This window comes from Branchiostoma lanceolatum, chromosome 15, assembly GCF_035083965.1.
Source record: "Branchiostoma lanceolatum isolate klBraLanc5 chromosome 15, klBraLanc5.hap2, whole genome shotgun sequence".
Classification (NCBI taxonomy): Eukaryota; Metazoa; Chordata; class Leptocardii; order Amphioxiformes; family Branchiostomatidae; genus Branchiostoma; species Branchiostoma lanceolatum.
Window position 1 is genome coordinate 5,914,214 of NC_089736.1, and position 26,056 is coordinate 5,940,269.

At 38.4% G+C, this 26,056-nt stretch overlaps 1 protein-coding gene across 10 annotated transcripts in view; it reads left to right on the plus strand.

Moving 5' to 3' along the window:
• The first annotated feature begins 2,784 nt into the window (after positions 1–2,784).
• The window catches only part of LOC136420909 (voltage-dependent L-type calcium channel subunit beta-1-like), a 56,794-nt gene continuing 33,522 nt past the window's right edge, over positions 2,785–26,056 (plus strand). For 2 of the 10 annotated variants that reach the window (XM_066408028.1, XM_066408030.1), the window contains exons 1-2: positions 2,786–2,998; positions 3,991–4,074. In XM_066408028.1, the coding sequence (XP_066264125.1) occupies positions 2,933–2,998; positions 3,991–4,074 (150 nt within the window). In that variant the 5' untranslated portion in view covers positions 2,786–2,932. Of the gene's footprint in view, positions 2,999–3,990; positions 4,075–12,154; positions 12,297–17,926; positions 18,059–21,132; positions 21,267–26,056 lie in introns of those variants that run through there. The other 8 variants (XM_066408032.1, XM_066408031.1, XM_066408039.1 and 5 more) reach the window with 7 other exon arrangements.

Consider the following 26,056-nt stretch of genomic DNA (forward strand, 5'->3'; position numbering starts at 1 on the left):
GACAAAAGAGTTAAGAAGAATCGGACGTTCTGCTGCGGTACTAAGGGAAGTCGCCAGAAGGCCCAATATCAACCCTGACCCTTGTCTTCCCACATACTAAATATCACCGCATTCCATACAGACGTTTTCTACGTTTCTACGTTTTGGCGGAGGTGGGCGTGGCTATGAATAGGCCTAGTCAGCTGGCTAGAAACACACTTTCGCCCGTTTTCTGAAAATATCATATCATTTCATTCGAATCTGACAAAGACTATAAGGGACCGTAAGTTCCGATGACGCACTTCCCTGTTTCAAGGAATGAATCAAATTGTGCAATGTTGTACACACAGGAAAGAATACTAGGAAGCGGAAATGTTTGGAAGTCACTGCCTTGTCATGTGCGCGTAGTCATGACCAGGTGACATGTACACGTCACGGTGTCACCCCCGGTCACGCTCTGAACGTGGGCGCTGATCTCCAAGCAGATGTTGGGGTGAAAATCGTGACGTTTTCCTGCTGCAACACGAAACTTATCTCCAAGCAGATGTTTGGTGGTAAGTCTGGACGTTTTCTGACTGCACCATACAACTAATTGCCAAGCAGATATTGGGATGGAAGTAGTGACGTTTTCTGACTGCCTCACGCAACTAATCTCCAGACAGAAATTGGGTGGAAAATCGTAACGTCTTCTGACTCTCCTACGCAACTAATCTTCAAGCAGATGATGGGTAGAAAAAACATAACGTTTTGTGACTGACCTACATAACTAATCTCCAAGCAGATGTTGGGATGAAAGTCGTAACGTTTTCTGACTGTTTCACACAACTTATCTCCAAGCAGATGATGGGTAGAAAATCGAAACGTTTTCTGGTAGACTGCCATACGCAACTTATCTCAAAGCAGATATTTAGTGCGTGTAAGAAAAAAGAGTTCGAAAGTAAAACGTGGTTTCCCAAACCCAAATCAAGTGGGCGGGGATCGGGGAATAAATTTGAGTTCGAAGGATTTATGAATATGATAACAACGCAATATTGGCATCATGTGAAACATTAAAATGACACAGTCATGAGTTGACGGGTGCCCCAGTCCCAATTACACCACTTATATGGACGATGTTATTAACATTTGCCTTGTTGTGCTAAATAATTGCTGCTCCAATGAATTTAATTCTTTTTACTTGCTTCACCTATCAACCACGCCCGTTTCTGAGAACTACTCCTACACACACTTGCTGTAATTGATGGGTACGCTTTTTCATCATCCTTTATCAAGTACTGATATGTGCTTTCATTTAAAGGGTCCCTTGTTTTCTTAAGTGGATTCAACAATCAAGAAAGAAAAAATCAGATTCAAGAAAGACAAATCTGAAGATCGCACTACCCCCACACATATGTAAGGATTCTTTGGATAGTCTTGACTGCTTGTTAAAGCCATCGTATTAGGCCACACTGAGTTGAGAATGTGGACTACATCTACGCGCGCATCAATTTTCGTCAGTGTCCAATATGCGACCACACTGTACATGTAAATCATGAAAAGAAGCAGAAAAATGAACAAATGTATGCTATAGATTAGGAAACAAAACATCAGATGCATACCAATGAGTGAAGTATTCCAAACTTAAGAAGAAGATGTGAAAGGATGAAAATAAAGAAGTCATTGTTTGGTATACCATGTTCTAGCTATGCGTTCAGTTATTTCTTGACTTGGATTTCATAATGAAGGCAACTTTTCCCCCACTTTTTTTTGTCGCACACTCGCATGAGTTTTGGGGTGCCCAGAAGATGTCATCCATATAATCAAATAAGTATGGCCCATAACATTATCTTGAAGACGTTCATTTAGAAAAAGTGAAAGTGATTTCTTGCCTCCTCGAGACGATGAGCGGACATCAAATCTTGAGTCATCATATTTTCTCCAAGTCTATTAGTATGTTATCTCAAGAAAATGTAACCCCTGATTATCTTCAAGACGTTCATCTAGAAAAAGTGAAAGTAATTTCTTGCCTCCCCGTGGCGATGAGCGGACACCAACCCTTGAGTCATCTTACTTTCTCCAAGTCTATTAGTATGTTATCTTGAAGACGTTCATCTAGAAAAAGTGAAAGTAATTTCTTGCTCCTCGTGACGATGAGCGGACATCAAATCTTGAGGCATCATATTCTCTCCAAATCTATTAGTATATTATCTCAAGAAAATAAAACCACTGATTATCTTGAAGACGTTTATCAAAAATGTGAAAGTGATTTTTCCCTTCCCCGTGACGATGAGTGGACATCATTTCTTAAGTCGTCATATTATCTCCAAGGCGATTAGTATGTTATATTGAAAACGTTCATCTAAAAAAGTGAAAGTGGTTTCTTCCCTCCCCGTGTCGATGAGCGGACATCAAATCTTGAGTCATCATATTCTCTCTAAGTCTATTAGTATGTTATCTCAAGAAAATTAAACTCTTGGTTACCTTGAAGACGTTCATCTAAAATAAGTGAAAGTAATTTCTTGCCTTTCCGTGACGATGAGTGGACATCAATTCTTGAGTCATCATATTCTCTCCAAGTCTATTAGTATGTTATCTTGAATATCTTGAAGACGTTCATATCTAAAAAAAAGTGAAAGTGATTTCTTCCCTTCTTGTGATGATGAGCGGACACCAATCCTTGAGTCATCATATTCTCTCGAAGACTATTAGTATGTTATCTCAAGGAGGTTTTCTTTATATCTTGAAGACGTTCATCTCATGATCTAAAAAAGTGAAAGTGATTTCATCCCTTCCCGTGATAATGAGCGAACCGCCCCCGCGCGCATGCGCCCTGGCCTCCCGCTACCCAAAATATGCCAACCATTTTTCATGTGCAATAAGGTTGTGGTGCCCGACTGTGGTCAACTTTCGTACCCGCGCCGGACTATCATAGGTCCATGTTGACCGAGATCGTGAGCTAAGTTTTGTCGGGAGGATGGCCAGGGTACCGCCGAGAGAATACGAGCTCGAAACCGATCTCTACGGCGTGAACTATCCGCAGGTAAGTGCCGAGGCGAGCCCGTGTTGGCGAGCCATCGATCCGCCGGGCCCCCAACCCCCCTCACGGCGAAGGGGCCCCATCGTGTTCACCGGCCAAAATCTCAAGTTATTTCTGCTCCACAGCAAATATTCTCCTCAGAAATCATCCAGAATTAAGTGTTCTAAACACAGAATATCTATAAACGTATATTCTGACCAAAGAAAAGTAGGGAAAACCACGGGAAAATTTGATAACGTTTGGCGAAAATGTCGTCTGTTTCAAGATGGATACATTCTTGATACTAAGTGGCAGATCGCTTGTAGCGAGATGTTGTTTTGGGGCGATTTAGAACGCCTTAGTGTCCGATGATGCACTAAAATACACACCAAGACAGACAGAGGTTGTATTTTAACCAAATCTGTGCAACATACGTGCTGAAATTAAAGAAACTCTGAGGAAAACTTTGAAGGAAAATGAAGAGAGAGGACGATATATTTTCCCCACCAGGTCCCCACCTATATTTAGCGGTGCTTGTTCCGTAGATCATATTCACAGACGTGAGGCTTTTTGCTTGCCTTGGACATTTTCCTCCTTCCTAGAGCCTTCCCTGTGTAAAATACGATTAAAATGTGATATATTTTCCTCAGAATTTCTCCCCAGTTGTCCTTAATTTTGTAGGATTGGTGCGAGGAAGGCGCTATGTATAGTTAGGCCGTGTTTGTTCCAGCCCCGCTATGTTTGTTATGAGGGTAAGGAAAATTCTAGACATACTTTTCGGCACTGGAGACCTTCCTGCCCCATTTATTGTGCCACAAGGCACGAAAATATAACAAGACAGCCAACTAAATAGACCCGTAGTCTTAAAACGGTACAGGAGGGATATTTATGATGAAAATACACCTGTAACAACAGTGCCCATCTCTATATAGTTTTATCTGTTGCACAGGAATTGCTATACTTGTGGTGTAAGCCATCCTCATGTGATGTTTCTGTTTTGTCTCATAATTTCGCAGTCAAAGGGTGCGAAAAGAAGAGGACCGTTCAAGCCTTCCGACGGGAGCTTCTCGGACACCAGCGATAACAGCATCATCCGGCAGGTAAGACGAAAAAAACACCTGTTCATCCCCCTGTCAATTCCTCTCCCATCCTTGCAATCCAAGATGGCCGCTTCACATCATTCGCGGGTGAAATCTTGTGTATCAAAAGCGTGGAAGAATGTTTCTATTCGCTTTATCTTCCCGAGGGCGCGACAAAAGAAAACAGTTCGGGAAAGAAAAAAAGAGGTCAACACAAAGGTATTGTATGCCGCAACAAAAGGGATGCTATTCAGCTAGTATTGAATGGTGTGAATGGATTGAGGTGAGGGAGGGGGAGGGGCCTTAATCTAATAATAATTGAGTAGGCAGCTTTACCATAGGAGGTGCTTTGCCGTAATTGTTTCTGACAATGCCAGGTGATATTTATATATGTATATCCGTTTTATCAACTGGGTCTGATATATTTTTACAGTAGCTGTTTATAGTATAGGTATGTGGGGTGAGTGTGCGAGTGTGTGAAGGAATTACCATTATGCCTGTCAGATTTGATTAAGTGATATGGATGAAATGCTTGTTTTTGGCGTATGCGGGAAATGTAAGTGGTGGTTGTATCGTAAAAATGAAACGTAAACAGACACGAGGAAGCTTTCTTCAATGCAACAAGTTGTGCGAAATCCACAGACCATTTGCCCTGCAAGGCCTACCTTTGACAAAAACCATGTGTGATGTGTTTTTTTTTACATTTATTTAAAGACTATGTTGAAGCTAGCCAGATGGCCAATATGCAGTATTCAGTTGTCATGTTCCCATGTATTTAACAATGTGTAGCATATCATTGAAGTCAACAGTAACTAATGTAAATTAATCCTTTTTTGAAGGAGGAAAGTCTGCACATTTGCATGTTTTTTTTTTTCAAGCTAAAAAGTATTCATGCTATGTCAACTTTGATTTGTGAATTCTGTTTCTCTCTGTTTTTGTAAGATGCTATCAACGCATCAAAGTGTAATGCTTTGTACTAGATCCCAAGTATCTGAATTTTCTCGTATTACTATTATCAATCCACTTTGTTGAATAGATTTTAGGCAGACATGATATGTTTTTACAATGGGTCTTGTCATTTCCTGCTTATACATGTATTGCCAAAAGAGTAGGTAAAGACAGGAAATACATTGTTCCTGAAACTTGAACATGATTCCAGGATGAGAGGAGCATATTGTCATGGGCTTTGTTTGTTTGTAAGTCTGTATTGCATACCTCATGGCATCACACACCAGGCTTGTACTGAAAAGTGCAAGCTGCATATCCGGATAGATTTAGGCTTGTCGCAATCAACAAGTATAAAGGCATCTGCCTGTTTGTTCTACGCTTATTGTTGAACAGTTCTGTTCAGAATTGTTTTTACTAAGGCCTAGGAAAAAGGTGTTGTGTTTCTGGTTACCTGACCGACCCTAGCCTAAACCTGCTGACAATATTTTTTGGGGGTCAACCGATGACAAGAGACATAGAATTTGAAATCTGACATCTGAGTGCATGAAAGTCAAAGTAGACTATCTGTATTTCACACTGTGTTAACAGAATAAGGCTTCGAACAGTTGGTGCAAGAATGTGCATGTAGTAAGCATTGTTTTTCTTTGTTCAGTTTGATGATATTAATATACTTGTGCTTGTATGATGTATATCTGTATAATCACAATATTATAATGTTGAAAATATTAGTGTCTTGATGCATTTCAGTTTTACGTTGTTAAACTAACTGTTGGATTAGTGCGACCGAAATTGAAGAAGAAGAAAAAAAGAAGAGCATCCCTGCAAACTCACCCTATTTTTTTCAGGACCGTAAACGGAAACACAACATCAATTTCCTTAGGCCTTACCTGTCCGAAATTGAAAGTTGTAACTTTATACTCTCACACAGAATGCTTATTCTACTGAGTTTATTTGCAAGTTGAAAATGGGAGTGTAAGAAAATTGACTTTTTAGATTATAGTAAATTAGGTGACGTTTAAAAGCAGCTGACATTCTGTGGCACAAAATTGTTTTTAGTTTCAGTAACTAACATTACATATTTCCTTTAAGTATGTGAATGTATATTTTGATAACATAGACAAAGAAAGATTGATGTCATCTTGCACTGTTCTTCTTCTGGGAAGTGTCTGTTGTCCATATGAATTATGATATTTCAGTTGTTATTTTTCCTGCCCACATACCCCATGGGTTTAGTAGCAACAGGTATATCAATTTGTATGACTGTTGTAGGATTGAATGAATATATGAATATATAATGAATCATGTAATGAATGATATGATGATTGAATGGAGAAAAGGGTAAGTACAAGTAGTATATACAGATGTGCTTTTGATCCAGTACATGTATGTTTGATAATTGACTCATTTCAAATATCTGAAATGATTTTTTGCATGACCATTGCCTATGTTCTTGATATGTGTGTATTGCATGATATTTAGTGTCTTCACCAAATATTTTTTTCAGGCAATAGAATGATATTCAACTTTCAGGTGGCTGGATAATTTCTGTCTATGTTCTGTTGTATCACACAACTTGACACAAGGCTTGCTAAGTTACAATGGCAGCCACTGTTGTCACATTCACAAGTTGAAAGACCAGTCTTTCCAGAGCTTTGCATATATAATATAGCTAATGCCAAGGGTTGTGCAAATCTATGTGTTAAAGACTCTCATGCTGTTGATCCTAGCTACATGTAGGGGTAAAGCCTGAAGGAGATATACAACTGTCACTGTGTGTTGTATCTGCATGTGTCTATATCAGTATTGCTCATAATGTATTTTTAGACAAGTCAAAGTCAGTTTTTGGAGTTGGCTGACAAAAAATGTAGTAAATGACAAAAAATTTGCAAACTATGCCCCTATTATTATTAAGGTATTATGCTCAAAGAGTGCCTTGAAAGCATATTATTTTAAAGAAGGAGTCAGCATTTTTTATCTGACACAGCTAACATAAATCGAGGTAACATGTACATAAAATTGATGAATTTCTTGGACTTCAGATGAGAGTGCTAACAAAGCTATATAGCATGTCCTTTTGGTGAAATAGCCCATCATTTTTAATTCCAATGGCTTTTCCAGTTGCTTTTCGTCATTCAATGTCCATATGGTCAACTGGAAGCAAAAAAAATCCATCGCTTGAAAACAAGAAAAATTGAGTGCTCAAATGATGAGTATGGGGGTGTGCTTTTAGAAATCTCCAGGTGCCCATCGAAAGCTTTGTTTTGAGTACGAGTTCCTTTAGTGCCCATCCCTACTACACCCACCCAATCCTGTGTATTTACATTGATTTATGCCCTACAAAGGTGACGTTCCACTTGTTGCCTGTGTGTATGTGAGATGTTTTATGTATTCTCTCCCATCCTCAGGTCTATGCTTGCTCGCACACGTATGCCACGTTGATGAGTGCATCTATATCTGCTGACACAGTTTTTCAATAGCAGTCTTAATCTATTTTCACATTCTGAACAGAAAAGGAATTTTGATATTATAACAGTAGAACCTACTGTACATAGCTGATCCTCTGGACTTGAATGAACTGGACGTACACACCCATATATTGCATTATAGATTTTTTGGGATCCTTGAATTTTGCTGACTTTGGAGAAGACTGAGATTTTGTGATGTGTGTGAGTGGGCGTGTTCCAGTTGTGTGTGTGGGTTAGACAAGATAGGCACGGTGGGACTTTCATTTTGTCTTCTCGGAAGCCACCTCTCTCCTGCTCAGTTTAAACATGTGCATTTTAAACTGTGAACATCCTTATTGAAACAATTTACAAAGGCAGACCTGTGAGTTTTGACTTGCTAGGGCTTGGACCAAGGGGATAGAAATGAATACATTTCCCCAGAAACTTGCATATCAAATTAATGCTCATTTTGATATGTCCTTGATGAAGATAACCTTTAATTTGTCCTTGATAATAAATTTATCTCTTATGTTTATTAACAATAACACGTAGCAATTACAATGTTGTTTGTATTTTTTGCTGCAATTTAGAATTTTTCTACAACTCACAGGTTACAGTTTTGAACCCTGCTTATATAACTTAATTCTAGATAGACTACTTAAGCCCTGTTTGTACAAATCTTACTTAAAGGACTATCACCTCTTCAGCTAGTAAATACAGTTTCTGATTAGATAAGCTGTATGTTGTTTGCTATCAAAACAAACTCCTAAATGTTGACTTTTATAAGGTCTGGCTACTGTGCGGTATTACATAATTGGGCCTTAGCAATTCTGTTTCTTAGTTCATGGTCTAAGGAAAGAAGAAAGGTGTAGCAACATTATGATCCTGAAAGGTTTATGGCAATATTGTCAGCTAGGTAGTATGATAGAAAATTATTGCCTTGATGAAGCTAGCAGAAAGGTTTCTGAAACGTTGCCTCAGTGGTGAATGCTGCCTAAATGCTAAACATTATCTAAGAAGTGTATATTAAGAAGTTGTAGGTCCCGTAGGAATTCAACCTAAACCTCCTTGCCAAGAATTGCCAGTAGAAAATTAAACGTTCTTGCCAAGTCCCTTCAAGTAGTGCTAACTAGTTTAAACCAGCTAGGAGCTATCGGGAATTGTATCAGCTTTCATTTCCTCCTCAGCAAATAGCTCGAAAGAAAAGAATTTATTTGGACTGTGCCAATAAACAACAAGAAGATCAGAGATATGTGTTCTTTTGCTATTGATACGACGCTCTTGGTTACGTCTGTGTACCTTAGAGACCTTGGGCTATTTTACCATCAGTGTTTTGTAAATTACGACCTATTCTTCGCTATTGTATAGTAAAACAAGTGAACTGTATAGGGGGAGTAGTTGAGATAATACCTGATAGCCATGCACTGTTGATGGTTGGGGGTTATTGTAACTTCATAGTCGAGTTGTTGAATAGATTTTGTTTAGGGTCTAGCATAATGGGGTTGTGAACTCTGAACTTTGAACTCTCAGTTGGGATTGTGTCATTGTGCAGATTTTAGTTAGGATATTTTAGTATTTCTATTCAAACTTTATTGAATCATCTATTATATTGGGAAAAGCTTCATTGATATGAAATATATAGTACTTGTAATTTTGCTTACAATTAGTGGTAGGCATCTTCTTTCATCAAGAACAATGTAGGCCGTAAATCCACAAGTCTTGTACATGTTTGAGGAGAGCCATACCCTGAGCATGTTAAAGAATCCATCACACTTATCAAAAAGAGCAGTCCTTCCCAGTGTGAGTGGATCAAATCTTACAGTCTGGTCTTATATGTAGCTTGTATATTGTACCTTCTGTACAGATCTAGAACTGGTGTTTCGTGCCTAAAAGCCACTGTTCTCTCTTGCCTGCGTAGTAAGCTGTCCCTTTTCCACAGAAAGTTAGGACAGTAAATCTTTCCATTCCATATTAGAACATCTTTTAGTGATTGGCTATCATTTCTTGATGGGATTATTCATAAAGCTTGTAATGAGATTTCTATGGATGTATACTGAGAAGACTTGTCTCTGATGATGAAATAATGCTCACAAACTGAAAAACAGGATTTGAGTTGCATCGGAAAACAGTCGAGTCCTTCAATTGACAGTACTAATCAAATGACCTCTCAATTGAAATTAGTTTTCCTCAAAATTGACAAGAAATACTCCAGAAGGAAATGTATTCCTAACAGCATTTACTATATCTCTTCATAATATGTTATAGATATTGATCGAGTCAGCTTCACTATAAGTATTAGAACAAAAACGATAGTTGGACCTTCACCTAACAAGTTAAAACATATTTGGTTGTGACAAAATGGCATACTCCCAAATAAAATCACACGGTTTATCACTTGGCAATGGGGTTCTGAACTGAAAATAGTGGTCCTCTTACTCTTAGTCTATAGTATATCCAAATCTGGATACTTGTTTGATGTAGTCACTTGCTAGGAATGGACTGACTCTTTTTCGGGGATAACATGTCCTCTTACCAGTTCTTCAACCTCCAGTTACCTTTTATCCCTGGTCTGCCATTGGTCAAATAAAAACCTGTCAAGGTTGGGGCACTTCTAGGTCAGTTGCCTGACCAACCAATGGCCTCCTTACATGTGGCATGTTACATTCTTTATTCCATATGTCGAAGGATATGATTGGAAAATAATTTTTTGTTGGATGTCAAAGATTATAAGCTATACCACTGATATTTTGCAACCAAGGCATTTTTATTGGACCCAGTGTAAATTTTATATGTCAAAATGAAATTTGAGTTACATATCATATTTGTAGTATGAAGGAGAATAGCTGTATTTTTTCTTATAATATATATATTCAAGGATTCATGATGTTGTTTTTGGAAATATGGAAGCAGGTGGTTTGAAGGGGAAACCTGTCAAAATGCAAATTTGAAGAAATGGACCAGAATTGTAAATAATGCAGAGATAGTAATTATCCTCATATCAATAGTTTTACCTTCATTCAGCAAGGTACATGTGTGTGTACATGTGTGTGTACATTGTGTGAACACGCATAGAAAAAATAGATGTTAAATATTACCAACATAAAGACTGTAAAAAACCTAACTCGCCCTTCTTCAATGTCTAGCTTCCTCACCATTGACTTTGACTTAAAACCAATTTTAACATGGTTGAAGACAATACAAATGCATATGCATCAATTCCTTTAGCACAAAAAGCTTAAATGCCTATTTCTTGCCATGCAAAAAAAATTTGTACCTGGAAGAAGCTAGCTCAAAAGATACTGATACATTTCTAGAGTAGGATTGAGACATGCATTTCTCACACATATGAGTTTAACAACAAGTTATTTATAAAGCCTATTCGAGAGTCCCTTTGGGATCCTGGTTTCTCTCTTAACCTGTAATTACTATCTACCCACATGCTAAATATTTTATAAGTAATGTGAACCAAAATGGTGTGTATAGTTAATAGTATATGAATGGTTGTACTAAGAAAGCCTAACAATTTAAAGATAGACATTTTTAGGGCATTCTGTCTTGGAGATTTGTAAAAAGTTATCATTTGGTACATGACGGATTTTTATGACTTACTTTCCGGATTTGTGAAAATCTAATCTAACCTTAAAGCCTAATGCCTTTGATGGATTTAATAGAGAAGCTATACAGTAGCGATATCAATTAAATAACCTACGTCAGTTCACTAAAAACCTTTTTTTACTGCATTAAAAAAAGATAATGGCATAGTAAAACATTGCCTAAGAAGATCACTCAACTGACCGATAATATCTGGTCTATGTGGACAGGTGTATTCTTAATGTTTATGTCAATCATTCTTAATGGGAAAAATCATCTAAGGGACCACCAGAAAGTGGACACATTGACCAAGTAGCCCTTTATTATGTGTACAAGTTAGTTTATGCATCTTAGGTTTGATCTCTATTAATCCATAAATTCTAGGCCATGTTGTTATCATATCACAGCCTTAATTAACAATGGTATGTACTAGTATCTGGGGCAACATTGTTTTATGTTTAGACTTAATCATGTGGAAGTTGTCGCTTTACCTGTACCTTATTCAGACCTTTTGCTTCGACTTTGTTGTCGGTCTGTTGATGTTGTCACATGACAGCACAACCGATTACTTTACAGTTGGTTTCCTTGCAAAAGCAAAGGACATTGAACTGGGAGGCCATGCAGAATGGGAATTTACACGTGGGGAATTTTATGCTGTGAACTGAATGCACAGACAGGTTTGCTGTGAAAATACAGGACAAGAATTCAAAGAACACTAGTCATGTAAAGAGCCTAGTGAGATCACCCATGCTTAACTGGTTTTCTAAAGTGGCTACTCGGGTATCAAAAAAATTTAGGAGCTAGGCACTGTTGCACAGGGGCATTTGAGGATACAGGGTCAAAATAATTATCTAAATCTCCTTCCAAACTTAATAGAATCTTAGCAGAATCCAAATTTCAATATATGTGTCTATAGCAAGAGATACTAATATTGTTAAAGAATTCGATATGATGCTAGAAGTGAGTCGTTTCTAAACAGATAAGTCCCTGAGATGTTTTCTCTGGCGGAAACCTGTCCAAGCAGCCTGTACTAAATCATCCACTGGCATTTCTCACCTGCGCATCAAGTTCTCCCCGGCCTCATTTGCATGGGGTCAGCTGACCACCAATCAGTGGCACAGTGTGTACATGTAGAACGCAATGCTCGTCGGCACATAGCCTCAGAGCAACACGCCACTGCAGAACTTTCGCGACAGTCTTGAGAAGAACGTTGCCATAATGTCGAGGTTTGACGAGGTCTATTCTGACTTTGATTTTCAGGTATGACCATGTATTCTCAGTATATACAGTTTGTGAGAGTAGGATGAACGCATCATGTCATAATAGCTTGTAAATGTTGATATCTAGAGAGTTTTGATTGCCGTTACAGTAATTCTACTTATCTAAAAACATGCATTCAAGTTTAAGTTGAAATGTTTGCTTGTCGTTGAAAAGCACCGTTGTCCTGAGAAGTACTGTTGAGTTCAACATAAGAAATGTCCCCATTTTAATGGCAGTGGTCAGGCATTTTCTGGCATGTCTCCCAAGAAAACCAGTTGGACCAGCCACTTCAGCAGTCTCCACCTTTTGTCCCAGCCAAAATGTCCTGTAAGATTTACATCAAGCCGGTTCGACACCTGTTTTGAAAACTTCTGATCAGAAATTTCTGTTTATTTCTTGAGCACTAAGAATCAAAGATTGCCACCTAAGCTCTGGTTTTCTCCGAATGTGATAATTTCCATTATTATAACAACACTTTCAAGGTCAGCTGGCATTGTATTTTTGATTAGTGTTTTTAACTCTGTAGTTTTTACATAAGATTTACAAAGTATGTACATATTTACAGCAAAAGTTTCCTTGACCAACTTGTTAAGCACATATGGGAAAGGTTCTAGAAATCAAAGTCTTTTGAGAAAAGTTGGTTAGACTAAAGCATAGCTGAAGCCACAATATCGTTGCACAGTGTTGTGTTACTGGTGAAACCACAATTTGCCCCAGGGAAAACGTGATCTCTCTCCTACTAAATCGTCAGCACATTAGCTGCTTTCTATGCTAAGTGACTTTTGCAAAGGTCTTACATGTACTTCTTTGTCTTGTGGCTAGATCTATAACCTGGTTAAGGAGTATTCATAACCATTGCTAACTGGATGTCCAGTTCTGCCAATGTTGGAATCTAATTCTAATTGTTCAATTTGATCGTTATAACAAATATATGACCTTTAGCACACTGAAGTAGCCATTTGGCACCCAATTCCTTATTGGTTACAGAGTAAGGCAGCAGGGAGAAGGTTAAGTCTTTGGTTTTTGGACAGAAAACTGACTTGGATTCCAGACAAAACCTATACAGCTGTAGCAAAGATTAGGCTTAACTTGCCCCATGTCAAGTGCGAATTTCTAAGCCAACCTGCCTAGTTTTAATCTGCCCCGATACTGGGAGGGGATTATATTTTATAAGTCTAAGTTACTACCGTCCTACTCTAAGCTGCCTTTTTACTTGTACCATGTTTGTACGAAGAAGACTATGATTTATGGAGTAAACGTTTGAGACGTTAGACTACTTAGGAAATCGGCTTAGCTTTCCTTGGCAAGCTCTTATGTTCACCATTCGTCAAAACTGCCCGAGAAGACCACACAGGGGACCAATAAAATCTGGTCCACAAATATATGTGGACAGGTGGTCACTATAGACAGGTTCTAAATGCTTTTGTCAATGGGAAAAATTATCACATTGGCCAGGTCTTTATGTAGAGGTGGGTGCTTGTACAGGTTTGACTGCACCCTATTTATTACAAGGATAAATTTTGATGTTTCAGAAGAACATCAACAGGCTAACCAGAGAAAATACCAAAATTTTATGTTTTACAGCTACTGTAATTTTATCGCGAACAGACATTGTTTATAAGAAAAAAAATGGTTGAATTGTAACTGTCGATAGAAGAATGCTGTTACACCTAGAGGTATGAAAACATACCCTCAAGTTTTTCATGCTGACTTTTAGGTCTGGGAACCAAAGAACGTCATTATAGTAGCCTAATGGCAGCACATTGCAATTATAGGAGGGACATTCCGTTCTGCAGATTTGGAGGCATCCGAAATTTCCACAGAGGGCCAAGAGGGTCATGGAAATATGAATTTTTAAGAGGCTGTAATAGAATTATCAGGGTCGAAGGTACAATTTATTGGGATGAAGAGCCTTTTAATGGGTTGATTCTGCAAGGCCAGAATCATGATGTAGATATTTTACATAATTCTCTGTCCTAGAAGGTAGGACAAATCCTGAAATGAATGGAAAAATGATTTAAAAAGTATCAGTTCAAAAATGTTAATAAGGATATGTGTTACTCTATTTTTATAGTACATGTAGGTATGAATTAGTTGATGTTGTGACATGTTTTGAAATACTGATTCAGAAATTAATCTAAGATCCTTTCAAAAGTAGCAGTTCAACATTGTTTTCAAGCATACACATTCCTGTAATCTTATGGCAGGTATGACATTTGATGTGGCATATTCTAGTAAAAGTAAATTCTCTTAAAAACAATGTTTCCTCAGTTGCTTGTAATATCAACCTATATGCAGTAAGTGAAAAGTGGTAAAGCATACATTTTGCACATAGTGTTTTTCTGGGACCAGGAAAAAAACAAGGTTGAATTTCGATCAGAATCTTACATGTAAGTGTTAAGTTCAACATGAATTGATTGTCCTTATAGGCTTAAACCATTGGCAACCTTCACACAAACAGATGACTTGCAAGAACCGGCACTGGACCGAGCAGGTTTGGTGGGTGGTATTCAGACTGTGATATATTTATACGCAGGTCAGTTTTTGTCCTGGCCATATTTGGGATGCAGGCTCCCCTCCACGTGCCCAGTGTGTGTTAAGTGTTCCTATAGCTGCGCTCCTATAAAGCATCTGTCAGAGGGGTTATACATGTACTTGTTTTGGGTCGAGTGGACCAGACGGTAGGGACAAACCGGTAATGATTCAAAGGGTGGTTGTCAAAACGTGTACAGGCATTTCTGTTGTTACGTACACATGATTTGATAGATCAAATCTTTGTGGACTAAATAGTCATGGGTAGCTGAACAGTTAACTGTAGTCTTTCATGGTCATAATTTCTTCCCACACTTAAAAAGCTCATAATACATTCCGTAGATAAGTAATAAAGAACGAAAACTTTGTTTCAAGTCGGATCTTGTTAAGCTTTCATGGTACTATGAAATATATTTTGAAGGCACAAATTGTTACCTCCCTGAAAATGGAGTTACATGTATTGTTTTTGATGTGTCTGTCTACATGTGTCTGTGTGTGTGTTTTCAGATTTGTTGTCAACATAATTTAGAACCTCTGGATAGATTGCAATGATATTTTGTTACTGGGTAGGCATTGGAAGACGGAGCTCAAGCTTGAGTATGGCGGCTTTCCTTGGTACTGTTCTTATATCTTTTGTCCAGAACATGCTATGGTCTTGATTTTTTTCCTGGCTGATAGATTTTGATGCTGGGAGGAATCGGTGTAGGTTTGGGCCCCCAAATTTGTCCTGTGGCTTCCATTCTATAGAAAAAGAGAAGCAGAAAATACCTGATTTGTCACAAGGGACCGGGATAATATCATTCCAAAGTGCTGTGACGTATGATAACAGTCTTTGGCGTCATGACAAACATGTTTAAAGCCACTACTGTACGTGTCTGTCGTGAGCTTGGTACCTTTGGGAGTTGATGATGTTTTTGTGCCATAAGTTAAAACGAGTATCTATCTAATGATCTAAATATGAGAAACAGCACTGTTCTAAATTTAAGCTCATGAAGTTAAAATGAGTATCTATCTAATGATCTAAAAGATGAGAATCAGCATTGTTCTAAATTTAAGCTCATAAAGTTAAAACGAGTATCTATGTAATGATCTAAAGATGAGAATCAGCGCTATTCTAGATTTAAGCTCATGAACATTGCTGTACAAAACTATTAGTCAGGATATCTTAATATGTAGATGAAGGAATTTTTGAAGAAGAAGCTCCATTGACACAGCAAAAAGTACAGTATATTTACCTATTTTTGCATTGTGAGAGTTACATTCAAAAATATATTCAAATCTGCTCATGGCATCAAGCCTCTTGAAATCTGTGAATAACTAATTACGTAAGACAACATATCTACTGTACAGCATTCCATGACAAGGTGGAATTCATTTTTAATATGTGTTGGCAGTTTTTTGTGTGACCAACATAGAATATGAAGTATACATGATCATAAATCATTATGTAATATGATTATATACAGTATGCAAAATCTTCCTTTCCAGAATAGACTGTATAATGTACTGAATGTCATTATTATCAGCATGAAAGATTGCTAGCTTGAGGGGTTTTCAGGTATTGTTTTAAACACATACAGAGTAATATATAAAGACTACCAGAGGGCATGTTCATATGTAATGTGGCAACGCTTCTACATTAATCTGGGAAAGACAGTTTTTGATAAAAGTAGGATGTGTTCCTCAGGGACATACATGTGTAGGACTGAGGCACAAAGATTCTATAACATTTACATGTAGTTAAGTTTGCTCTTAGCTATTGCCTTTAGAAGTTAGATGATAATGCAAAAATTGAGACAACTGGACAGTTACGGACCGCCCTTTCACATCTTGTAAAGGAAATCTGGCCGGGTTCCAGATCTCAGTATAGATCCATCATTTCCAAGTCCTTTATGTTGCCTGGAAATTTCTTTACTATCAGTATTACTGTCTGCCGTGTCAGGATACTTTTCTACACCGTGCCAAAATTTCAGCTTGATGATGTGCTGGCATTGAATTTGTAGTTCTTTTCTGACCGCTCTTGTTTCTTTCAGTCTGGCATTCCCTGAAGTAGCCTGATTTTCGTTGAATAGTTGAGAAAACGGAAGGAATAGACAGTCATGTAGCATTTTTGCATGCCCGAAATGTGATAACCAAGAAACTAGCACCAAGGACATGACCTATAATGGTGTTTTGTTTCGATGCGTAGCTGGAAAGTGTTATGAAAATTGTCACAGTCATGATTATACATGCTGTATGTGTATTCTATTGTTATACTCTATACTAACTTAGAGTGCAATGAGTATGGTATTACGGCCCATCGATTTTGGGGATGGGGGTGGAAGATGGTGAGCATATCTACTACAGAGATGTCTTTGTTATCTATTCATGTAAAATTGTTTCTTAGCTGTTAATGCATTGAACTGGAAGTGCTTTAAGAGAGTGATCTCACATGTAGTGTAAATGGTTTTCAGTGAGTGACATCCCTAAAAGAGGCCCTCAGTAAAACACACACAAAACCTCCAGCCTTGGATCCCAAATGTGATTCTAATAAAATCATCCCAATTATACAGTAAACATCGATTTATATGCTCTCCGAAATCATCAAATTATGCCAGAAAAAAATTCCTGGCGAACCTCCAACAATAGGCGAATATTTATTTGATTATGCGATATATATCGCCGGCTTTGAGGACAAATTCATCGGAAGTTTCTATAATTTTTTTTTAGGACTCATGATGGACTGACTTCCTGTTGATGTAAATCATGTGGAGAATTATCCTGAGAATGAAATTCGGGAAGCCAATTGTTTAAAAGGCCAGCGGGGAATGGGCTGTGTATTGAATTTCCAGGACTATGTGTCTAATCCAGAGAGTTGGAAATGCGTACATCGGGTCGGCCCATTCACTGCGATACTGCGGGGGGAATTAATAAAACGGAGATCCTCTGCTTTGGCGGGTAAGGCGGTACTTTGCATAATTGACACATGTGAGGCCATCAGATCGTGTTATCTTGGCTCCTGCCCGCCTGCTCATCTCCAACCGAAAACTCATGAATAAATCATGAAGGCGGGCCGCGCCGCAGCTATGGATGGGTTCCTACAGACTGGGCAGCCATGTTGAGTTCCTCTCTCACTCCGTAGCGAGAGTATGTGAAATGCTCGATATCTCCTACGTACTAGGGCTGTGCTGCATTGTCTTCGTGCTGTTGCTGCTGGGGTTGAATATATTTCTATGGAGGCATCCCTCTCGGTGAGTGCTTGCTCAAGTCTATTGAGGAAGGGGGTGGGTTCCACTGTTGTTGGCGTGTGCCGTCATACCACAATACGGCACCACACTGGGAGGTGTGAAAGGGGGAGGGCGTGCTCAATTGCTGTGACAGTTAGCATCTTTAGAACGTCATTGTTTGTACAGCATGTTTGTAAACTGAAGAAAAAGAACCTGTCAGTCATTCTATATCATCACAGAACACAAGATTTTAACATTATGGTGATGTTGACATCTTCCATGTTGGTCTTGTTTGCCATGGTCTCACATGGTATTAACCTGACAGATGTAAACAAGCGAATTGTAAGAGCAGAGGATGTTTCCCATTCATCCCAGAGATGAGGGTCTGCATGGGGGAACCTGGCAAATTTGATAGGGCTTGTGACAGTTAACAACCTATTCTTACGAAATGTTTTGCGAGCGATTTCACTAGATTGCTCCATTATATTTCTAACTAACAGAGGAAAAATGATTTTACGTGATTTAAAAAAGTTCTAGTCGTCACAATGTCACTGAATGACTTTTGACTTTGAGGAAAAGTCACCAGGTTGTTTATGTAGGCTACAGGCTGAAGTTATCTCAAAGTAAGGCAGAGGGTTGGGGGCTTTGCGAAAATGTCAACATTCAACTCAACATTTTTCCTGCCATATGAGTCTTCTCAGAAAATATTGACTGAACTTCTGTGACCCCAAAACTGCCTTTTTTTTGCCTATTACTGAACTTGTGTTGACTTAGAGTATGTTAGCCAACGCTTTTCGGAGAGTAGTATACTGGACATATGTTGTGTCAGCAACTTGTACGGTTGAATTTTGGAAAGTTAACATTGTATAAAAGCTTTGACTTTGAGTGAAATTTCCTGACCAGTATGGTACGATGTTGGCAACAAAGTTGACTACCATGCCTAAAACATTAGAACCTTTCGATAACTACATGTAGTAGTTGACTACAAAACTGCTAGCCAAATTTTCATGTATCTGTCATGAGATTGTGTTGAAGGGAAGGGGGAGGGCCGTGTATAGAAAAAAGATTTATAACCTTCTGTATAAAGCCTGTCATATGATAATTTATGATCAATTCATTTGGAACACCGGTCTTTCTGCATGGCTGATATTGTGACAATGTGTCCTGCTGTTCTCTAATAGATTGATTATTTACTGTAACAGAGTGAAGGAAAGGGAGTTTTGCCTGCAGGATTATAGTGATACTTTTTACTTTGGCCAAGAAAGTTATGTTTTTGGGTCTCTGTGTGTGTGTGTGTGTGACTGTGAACAGCATAACGTAAGAAGTTGTGGATGGATCTTTATGACATTTGGTAAGTTGCTAGGTGTTTGCAAAACGAAGAAATGATTAGATTATGGTCCCCCTAGAGGCTTTGGATGGTACTACAGGAGAACGTCCAGTTTTGATGTCTTGTGTTCTGCTTCGTCTTTAGTCTGACTCTGAAGTCGCCCGTTTTACCAAAGTTCTGGAAATGCAGGCTATGATTTTTTAAAGGACTTGTGAAGAAGTGACGTAGGTTTGGGCCCCCTAGCAGCTCTTTTTGAAGGGCCAATTTTGTTTGAAACTTTGGAAGAGAATGACTCAAGCAAACTTTATTGTATGCCAATTCTTTTCATGACATCTGTCATTTTGTTATTTTCAAAAAGAATCTTACCTGTTTTTTTGCAAAACCTTGTATTAGAATATTTTTTGACTCCCTGCTTAAGTCATCTTTGACTTGTTTTATGTCAAGTTTTATGGCTATGAAAATATTCAAATGAAAAAGAACCCTCAAATTTTGTTTTGTGATGTACAGAATATATTGTCCATCTCAAAAGACACCACAAAGGAAGGCCAAGGAAATTGTTTGCGCTTTGTCAGCTCTGGCCAAGCATCTGGCTTGTAGTTTGTTCACTGGAGAAACAATCTGTCAATGTTCTCTTGCCTGAATGGGAACTGGTAAAAAGCACCAACTAGTGACTATTTGACAAACTGCAGGTTGAGCTGCTGAATTCTACGAAGAACATTTGATCCATCATTCCTTTAACAAGAGATTGAAATTTCCACGTTGAAATGTTATCAGCTTTTATGAGAGATTCTTTGGATAAAAAGGTCATGGAAATATGAGAATTATATTGACAAGGAGGACTTTTGAGATATAGATAATAGGTTGAAAGCACTTGATCATAGATCAAAGCAAATAAACGTCTAGACATCTTGGCTTGTCGGGTGAAGACAATTTAGACATTTTCCTTTTGTGGTGCCAACGTTTCTTGGAAAACGTAATGATATTATTGGGGTTTCTAAGGAATATCAGATTTTTCTAGAAAAATATTTCTGTAGTGGTACAATCTTATGGAAATCTTGGTGATATCTCTTTTATCATTGATATTTTTGATTCTTAAAAATGTTGTATATGATAGTTTTTTAGTAATAGGGTTATGAAGAGCCTTAAGGTTAAGGCCGTGTTGTTTATCTGTGTGGTGTTTTGGCACCAGTTGGCCAAAAGGTTCCATTTGGACCTCTGACCAAGGAACGTTATCAAATATTTATGAAACTGTGCATGTGAATTTCTGAATATCTGTTCTTTGTTTTCAAACCAATATCAGAATCAGTGGTATCCTGTGTTTAAACAGAATGCTGTTTTAATTCATCGTGTAATTTCTTGACGTTAGTTCGAGTAGAAGCTTTTGATTCGTTATCTAGAATGCCATATTGCTCACTGGCTTGGGATGCATTTGCAACGATATTGCCTTATCGTCTGTATCTCTGGCAGCGCAAATGGTCACCGATGTAGTTGTTTCTTAGAACAGTTGTTACCATCATGTCTTAGCAATGTTGCTGATTACTTAGACGCCATGCAGTGTTATGCTAGTGCGTTGTGCTACAAGGTGAATTCCATGCATAACTACCATTAATCAGTGAGCACGGAGAAGTGACGGTAGCCGGCCCTTTCAGCCCCCTTGCCCAAAATGGGTCGGCCTGCCCCGGTGGGACAGGGCTGAGTCCGTAATTGGTTATTCCGGTGACCCCTCCCGGTCCCAGCGGGGAGATAACACCACACGTCAGCCGCCGCTCACACTCGGAGCGAGCCCCGTCACCCCCCCTTACCTTACGCCATCAGCCACGATAAAATATCGCCTACATGACATTGGGCATGAATATGCGGGACTACACGGGCGAGTCCGACAGCCTCTGGAACCTGATTTCCGGGGTAAGTTGTTTAAATTTTGGTGTAAACCATCTGGGCCGGTGTTATAGGGTCCGTTCATGCAGCCTGCATATTAATCAGTGCAAGTCCTTTGTGCTGGAATAGCAGACTGTGGAGGTTATGGACCTCCAACCGTCTCTAATTTTGACCTTGACTTAAAGAATAATGGCTACAAATTCTGTTAGTGGTAGACAAGTGTAGTCTACAAAGTGGCGGAACATTTATTTACATGAGCATCGTCTGCAGAATTATTCTTCGCTTGTCCTCACTTCCTGGGTTGGTCTCAAATTTTCAGGTCGTGGAATTTCAATGTGGTATTGGGAAATATAATTCTACTGCCTGATGCATTATTTAAAGTGTAGCAGGACTGAATTCAAAGGGCTTTTTGGCAGCTATAGTGGCTATAGAGCTCCCTTCTAATGACTATATCATACACATACTACATGTTCCTAGCATACTGTGTATACATGTCTGGCTTACACAATGAAACAAAATTCAAACGGAAAATGTCAATTTTAAGGAGACAATTTCCTTGCTTGTAATTTGTATGCAATCTGCCTAGATGCAAATTTGACAGTAATTGTTATATTATTTGGCTACAGTATTCAGTGATGTAGAATAGATAATAGGAATTTTTGTAATTTCAAGAACACATACCAACATAAACCAGTGCCATTAATGTCTAAAAGAATAAGAAAAATCGACTACAGTAATGAGAAAAGGGTGTGTGTGTAATGTGAATTCAGGACAGAGGATTATACCTGGGTGAATTGATTGCACGAGGATGGTTTGTACAACCCAAGTGTTGCCCCAATTCCTTTCCAACCATCAATCCATCACATATGCCATACCACCTTGATGACGGCTTCCTCACTAGTGACCACTGCATTCCCTTATAAATCACATTATTAGGAGAAGTGTAAAATAATGAGGCAAAGTATATTATTTCTTTCAACTAACATGATACATGTGTATGTCAAGTAAATGTTGAAACCCGTATGAGAGAGGCACGCACAGTTTGTGGTGGTATATTATAGGCCACTGGGTGGGTCAAAGTAATGATTTTCTGTAGGCCAACAATTGATGCAGGCATAGGACCAACCGCTGCAATTTTGGATCCCCCCCAAAAATCAATAGTTACAGTTAATATGATATTCCGAATTGGAAGAATTAAAGGAAGGTTGTTCCTTATTTATGATAAGAAATGTAGAATATAAAAGAGGGAATTCTCTTTAATCGTTTTTCTATAATTATTTATTTCTTCGTACAATGAAATATCTGCTGCAATCAAAAAGTTCCATTTTATGACTGACAATCGAAATATTGACAAGTTGTCTGTCTATACAAATGTACCTCAGAGCAAATGTAATTATTCACCAATTACAGTTCCATTCTGGCGTTTACAGTTTAAACTCCATTCAGAGTTCCATTCTAGTTTTATTTGTATCGATATTATAGTACCCAAGGTGTAACAAAAAGTCCTATTGCTTCCCAATATTTGAAAAGAAAATAGGACATTTTTCATCAAGGCCAACAACATCTTTCTTACATAACAAGCAAAACAGGAAATTGAGAAGTTTGATAAAGTATCCTTCGCATCTCCTTTAACGGCATAATCCAAATAACAAGGAAGTCGGCTGCACTGCCGATAGTGTGGCAATATCGTAATATCCTTCATAACTTCCTGTTATGTCACATTCCATAGGTATGATTCACTGTAAATGACAGCCCCACTTCCTGTATATATCCCTTGTGTATGTGTATGGACCATCGCATTGTTCTCATGCTTGAAAAGCTTTTTCCTGATTCATGCCTGGCATATTCTGTATCCTATATAGGCCCCGTCTCCAGCGGAAGTTGATAATCTTGTTGCTATGACACTGATATATAGCCGGTCAGCTATATAGAATTGATATATTGCAGGCTGGCTACTCGGTATGGGTGGATGACAAACTGCATTAAGAACAGTGCCGTATGTCATAGCTAAGCGATAGTCGTCTGGATTTTGTATTCTGCTATGGAAAGAAAATTCTCACTGCTTAATGTTTTTTGAACAAAATAAAAGGTGTGCGTTCTGCTGCACTCCAACCTTTCAATGCGGTCGTGAGCTTGGCCTATCCTTTTAAAGTTTAAATTGGCAGGCAGTACAATTCTAATGTTCACAATAGCCGTTAAAAACCCCATTGAAGTAGAGCAAAAGATTTTCCAAACAGCTATAAACAATATGCTTATTTTCCATGTTTTGTGTGAACATGAAATGTGAGAAAATATTTCAAATGCTTCATTGCGTAGAAAAGTCCTCATCAAAAGTAACAGCAAATCCTCAAGGTGTTCTTTTGACAGGAATAAAGACACAACTGCTAGTTTGTCGTTAAGTGATTGTTAACTTGAGTGTCTTGCTGTGAAGCTTATAAAGAATTGCTTCACAATGCGTTTTCCAAGTGCTGGGACTATGTAATGAAATCTTTGGGTACCACTAATCCTGATCATGGAAAAGTTCCATTATGCAAACCTCCAGGGAAAAGATAGTAGGCGGAGATAATAAACCAAGTGTCCATTTATTCATACTGTTTCTTTCAAAAAAGATACAAGCTTGATATCTGACATATTTTATGAACTAGAAAGTGTCATAATTTGTTCCGCGCAATTTAAAATCTACCATAGAATCTGTAGGTTTCAGAAGTTCTTCACGTTTTACTTTTAATAGAAATGAACCTCTTTGCTGGCATTGTAATGTTTAACTTAACGTTCAACCAGAAATCATATTCCGATATTCTTTAAATGTTTTTTTGCAGCATACGAATCTTCAAAATCATTACCGAAGTTTACCAAAAGGAAAGAAAAGATTAATATTCTTGATCTGAGGGTAGATTTTCTCCATAAAATATTCTTAAAATCCAAATTGAATGTTTTTCATCATAAAGGCTAGAAGTATGTGAGGATATATATTTCAAGACTGTTCAGCACCAGTGTAGGTCAAAGAGAGCATAAAAGATGTCTATATTTGGGAAAACCTTCTGCCTCCTTTGTACTTATTGAATCAGCTGTTTTAAATAATGGATGAGTTTTTACTGGTGGTATTCTGGGTGACACACTCCAGAGTGGCATGCTTTTGAAAATGCACAATGCACCAAAGTTTGACGTCAACTCAGATATCAAGACCGGAAATGTTGCTTTTCTAAACCAGACCAGAATGACAAAGATGCACAATGTGCTATTCTTATGTTGCACAGACAAGTTTGTCGACAATTCACAGACATCAACTAATTTTGGAAGCTGAGATTGGCTGAACTTTCTTGCATCCCTGCAAAGTTATGCAGTCAAAACTATCAAAGAAGATCAGTGGGTCAACAAAATCTCGTCTTCGTAGACAGGTGGTCACTTTAGACCGGATTCTTAATCATTTAATGCTTGTGTCAGTGGAAAAATTATCAAAGGGGCCGCCAAAAAGTGATCATATTGGCCAGGTATTCCTTAAATATTCCTTAAATATCATTATGTATTTGTGGTCACTGGTACAGGTTTGACTGTATTATTGTTTTGCCAGCATCAAAAGTAGTCTTGATTTCAATCAAGCCTGCTGTAACCACTCTCCGCCCTGTGTCCGCTCGCTGGACAGCTGGAGTTTGCATTATACAGACTACATCAAAAGTAATGTTACTAAATTTTCATGCAAAACTGCACTCACTTAATAACTTGAAACTAATAGTTACCAGTAACAGAACTGAAGGTTAGCCTAGCATATCATCCATGGACTTTATTATGGTATGGCACTGCAGGAGACTTTAATTTCTCTGAATGTAGCATGCTTGGCTGAGAATGATAACTTCGTGTAGTGTCCTGCCATATCTTATTGCTGTCTCCTGGGACAGAAGTGGTGAAGAAGAGAATACGAAGTGTTCCTTGGCCTTTGAAGGTGAAGGCTGAACAGATTCTTAGCTCATACCTTGAAGGTTAGACATCCAGGCAATAAGATATGCAAGAAAGCAGTCACTGTCAAAGGTAGTGGATGCCACCCGAAACGTGTGACAGCTTCCAAAAGCTATCCTGCTGTTTGAGTAACTGTTTTTTTGGGTGCAATTCTTAGCTCAGCTCAAGAGTCTGGCATTTAAAGTGTTAGGAAGGTGAGGGTTTCTCTATTTTTTGGGGGAAACAAGTTACAAGAACTAGGGAACAAACTAAAGACAGAATGGGATAGAGTCAGGAAGTTGAAAATATTTGTGTTGCTATATGCGGAGAGGTGAAAGTGAAAGAGAACATTTGAGCTACTCTTCCGCTGTTTGAGATAGATGCTACATACAGCACATAGAGGTTCATTGTGCCAGGGAAATTCCCCTTGCTCTTTTTGACAAGTATAATGAACAGTGAACTACCGCGTAACACCTAAGGACTGCAACCCTTTCCAGTAGCGTACATGTCGGGTCGCGACACAGCTAGGATTTGAACTCCCAACCTCTTGGTGCAGAGGCATGGTCACTAACCTACTGGACTATGCATACTACTTTAAGCCACATTGAGAAGTTAGAGACAAGCTGCCTTAAAATATTAATGAAAAAGAATTGCTTTAACCTTCAATTAAAGAAAAAGTGACACTTACCCATGGCTCCTGCCAGAACCATCGCTTAAAACACCTTCCATTAGCAGCGTCCTATCATTGGCATCTTTCTCCATCCCAGACAGTGAACCATCACAGTGTAGTCTATGTTATTTCTGACAGTGACTAGATAACAGATGACCTGCTGACCACCCTTCCATTCCTTCTAAGGCCATTAACACAAGCCAACTCGGTGATA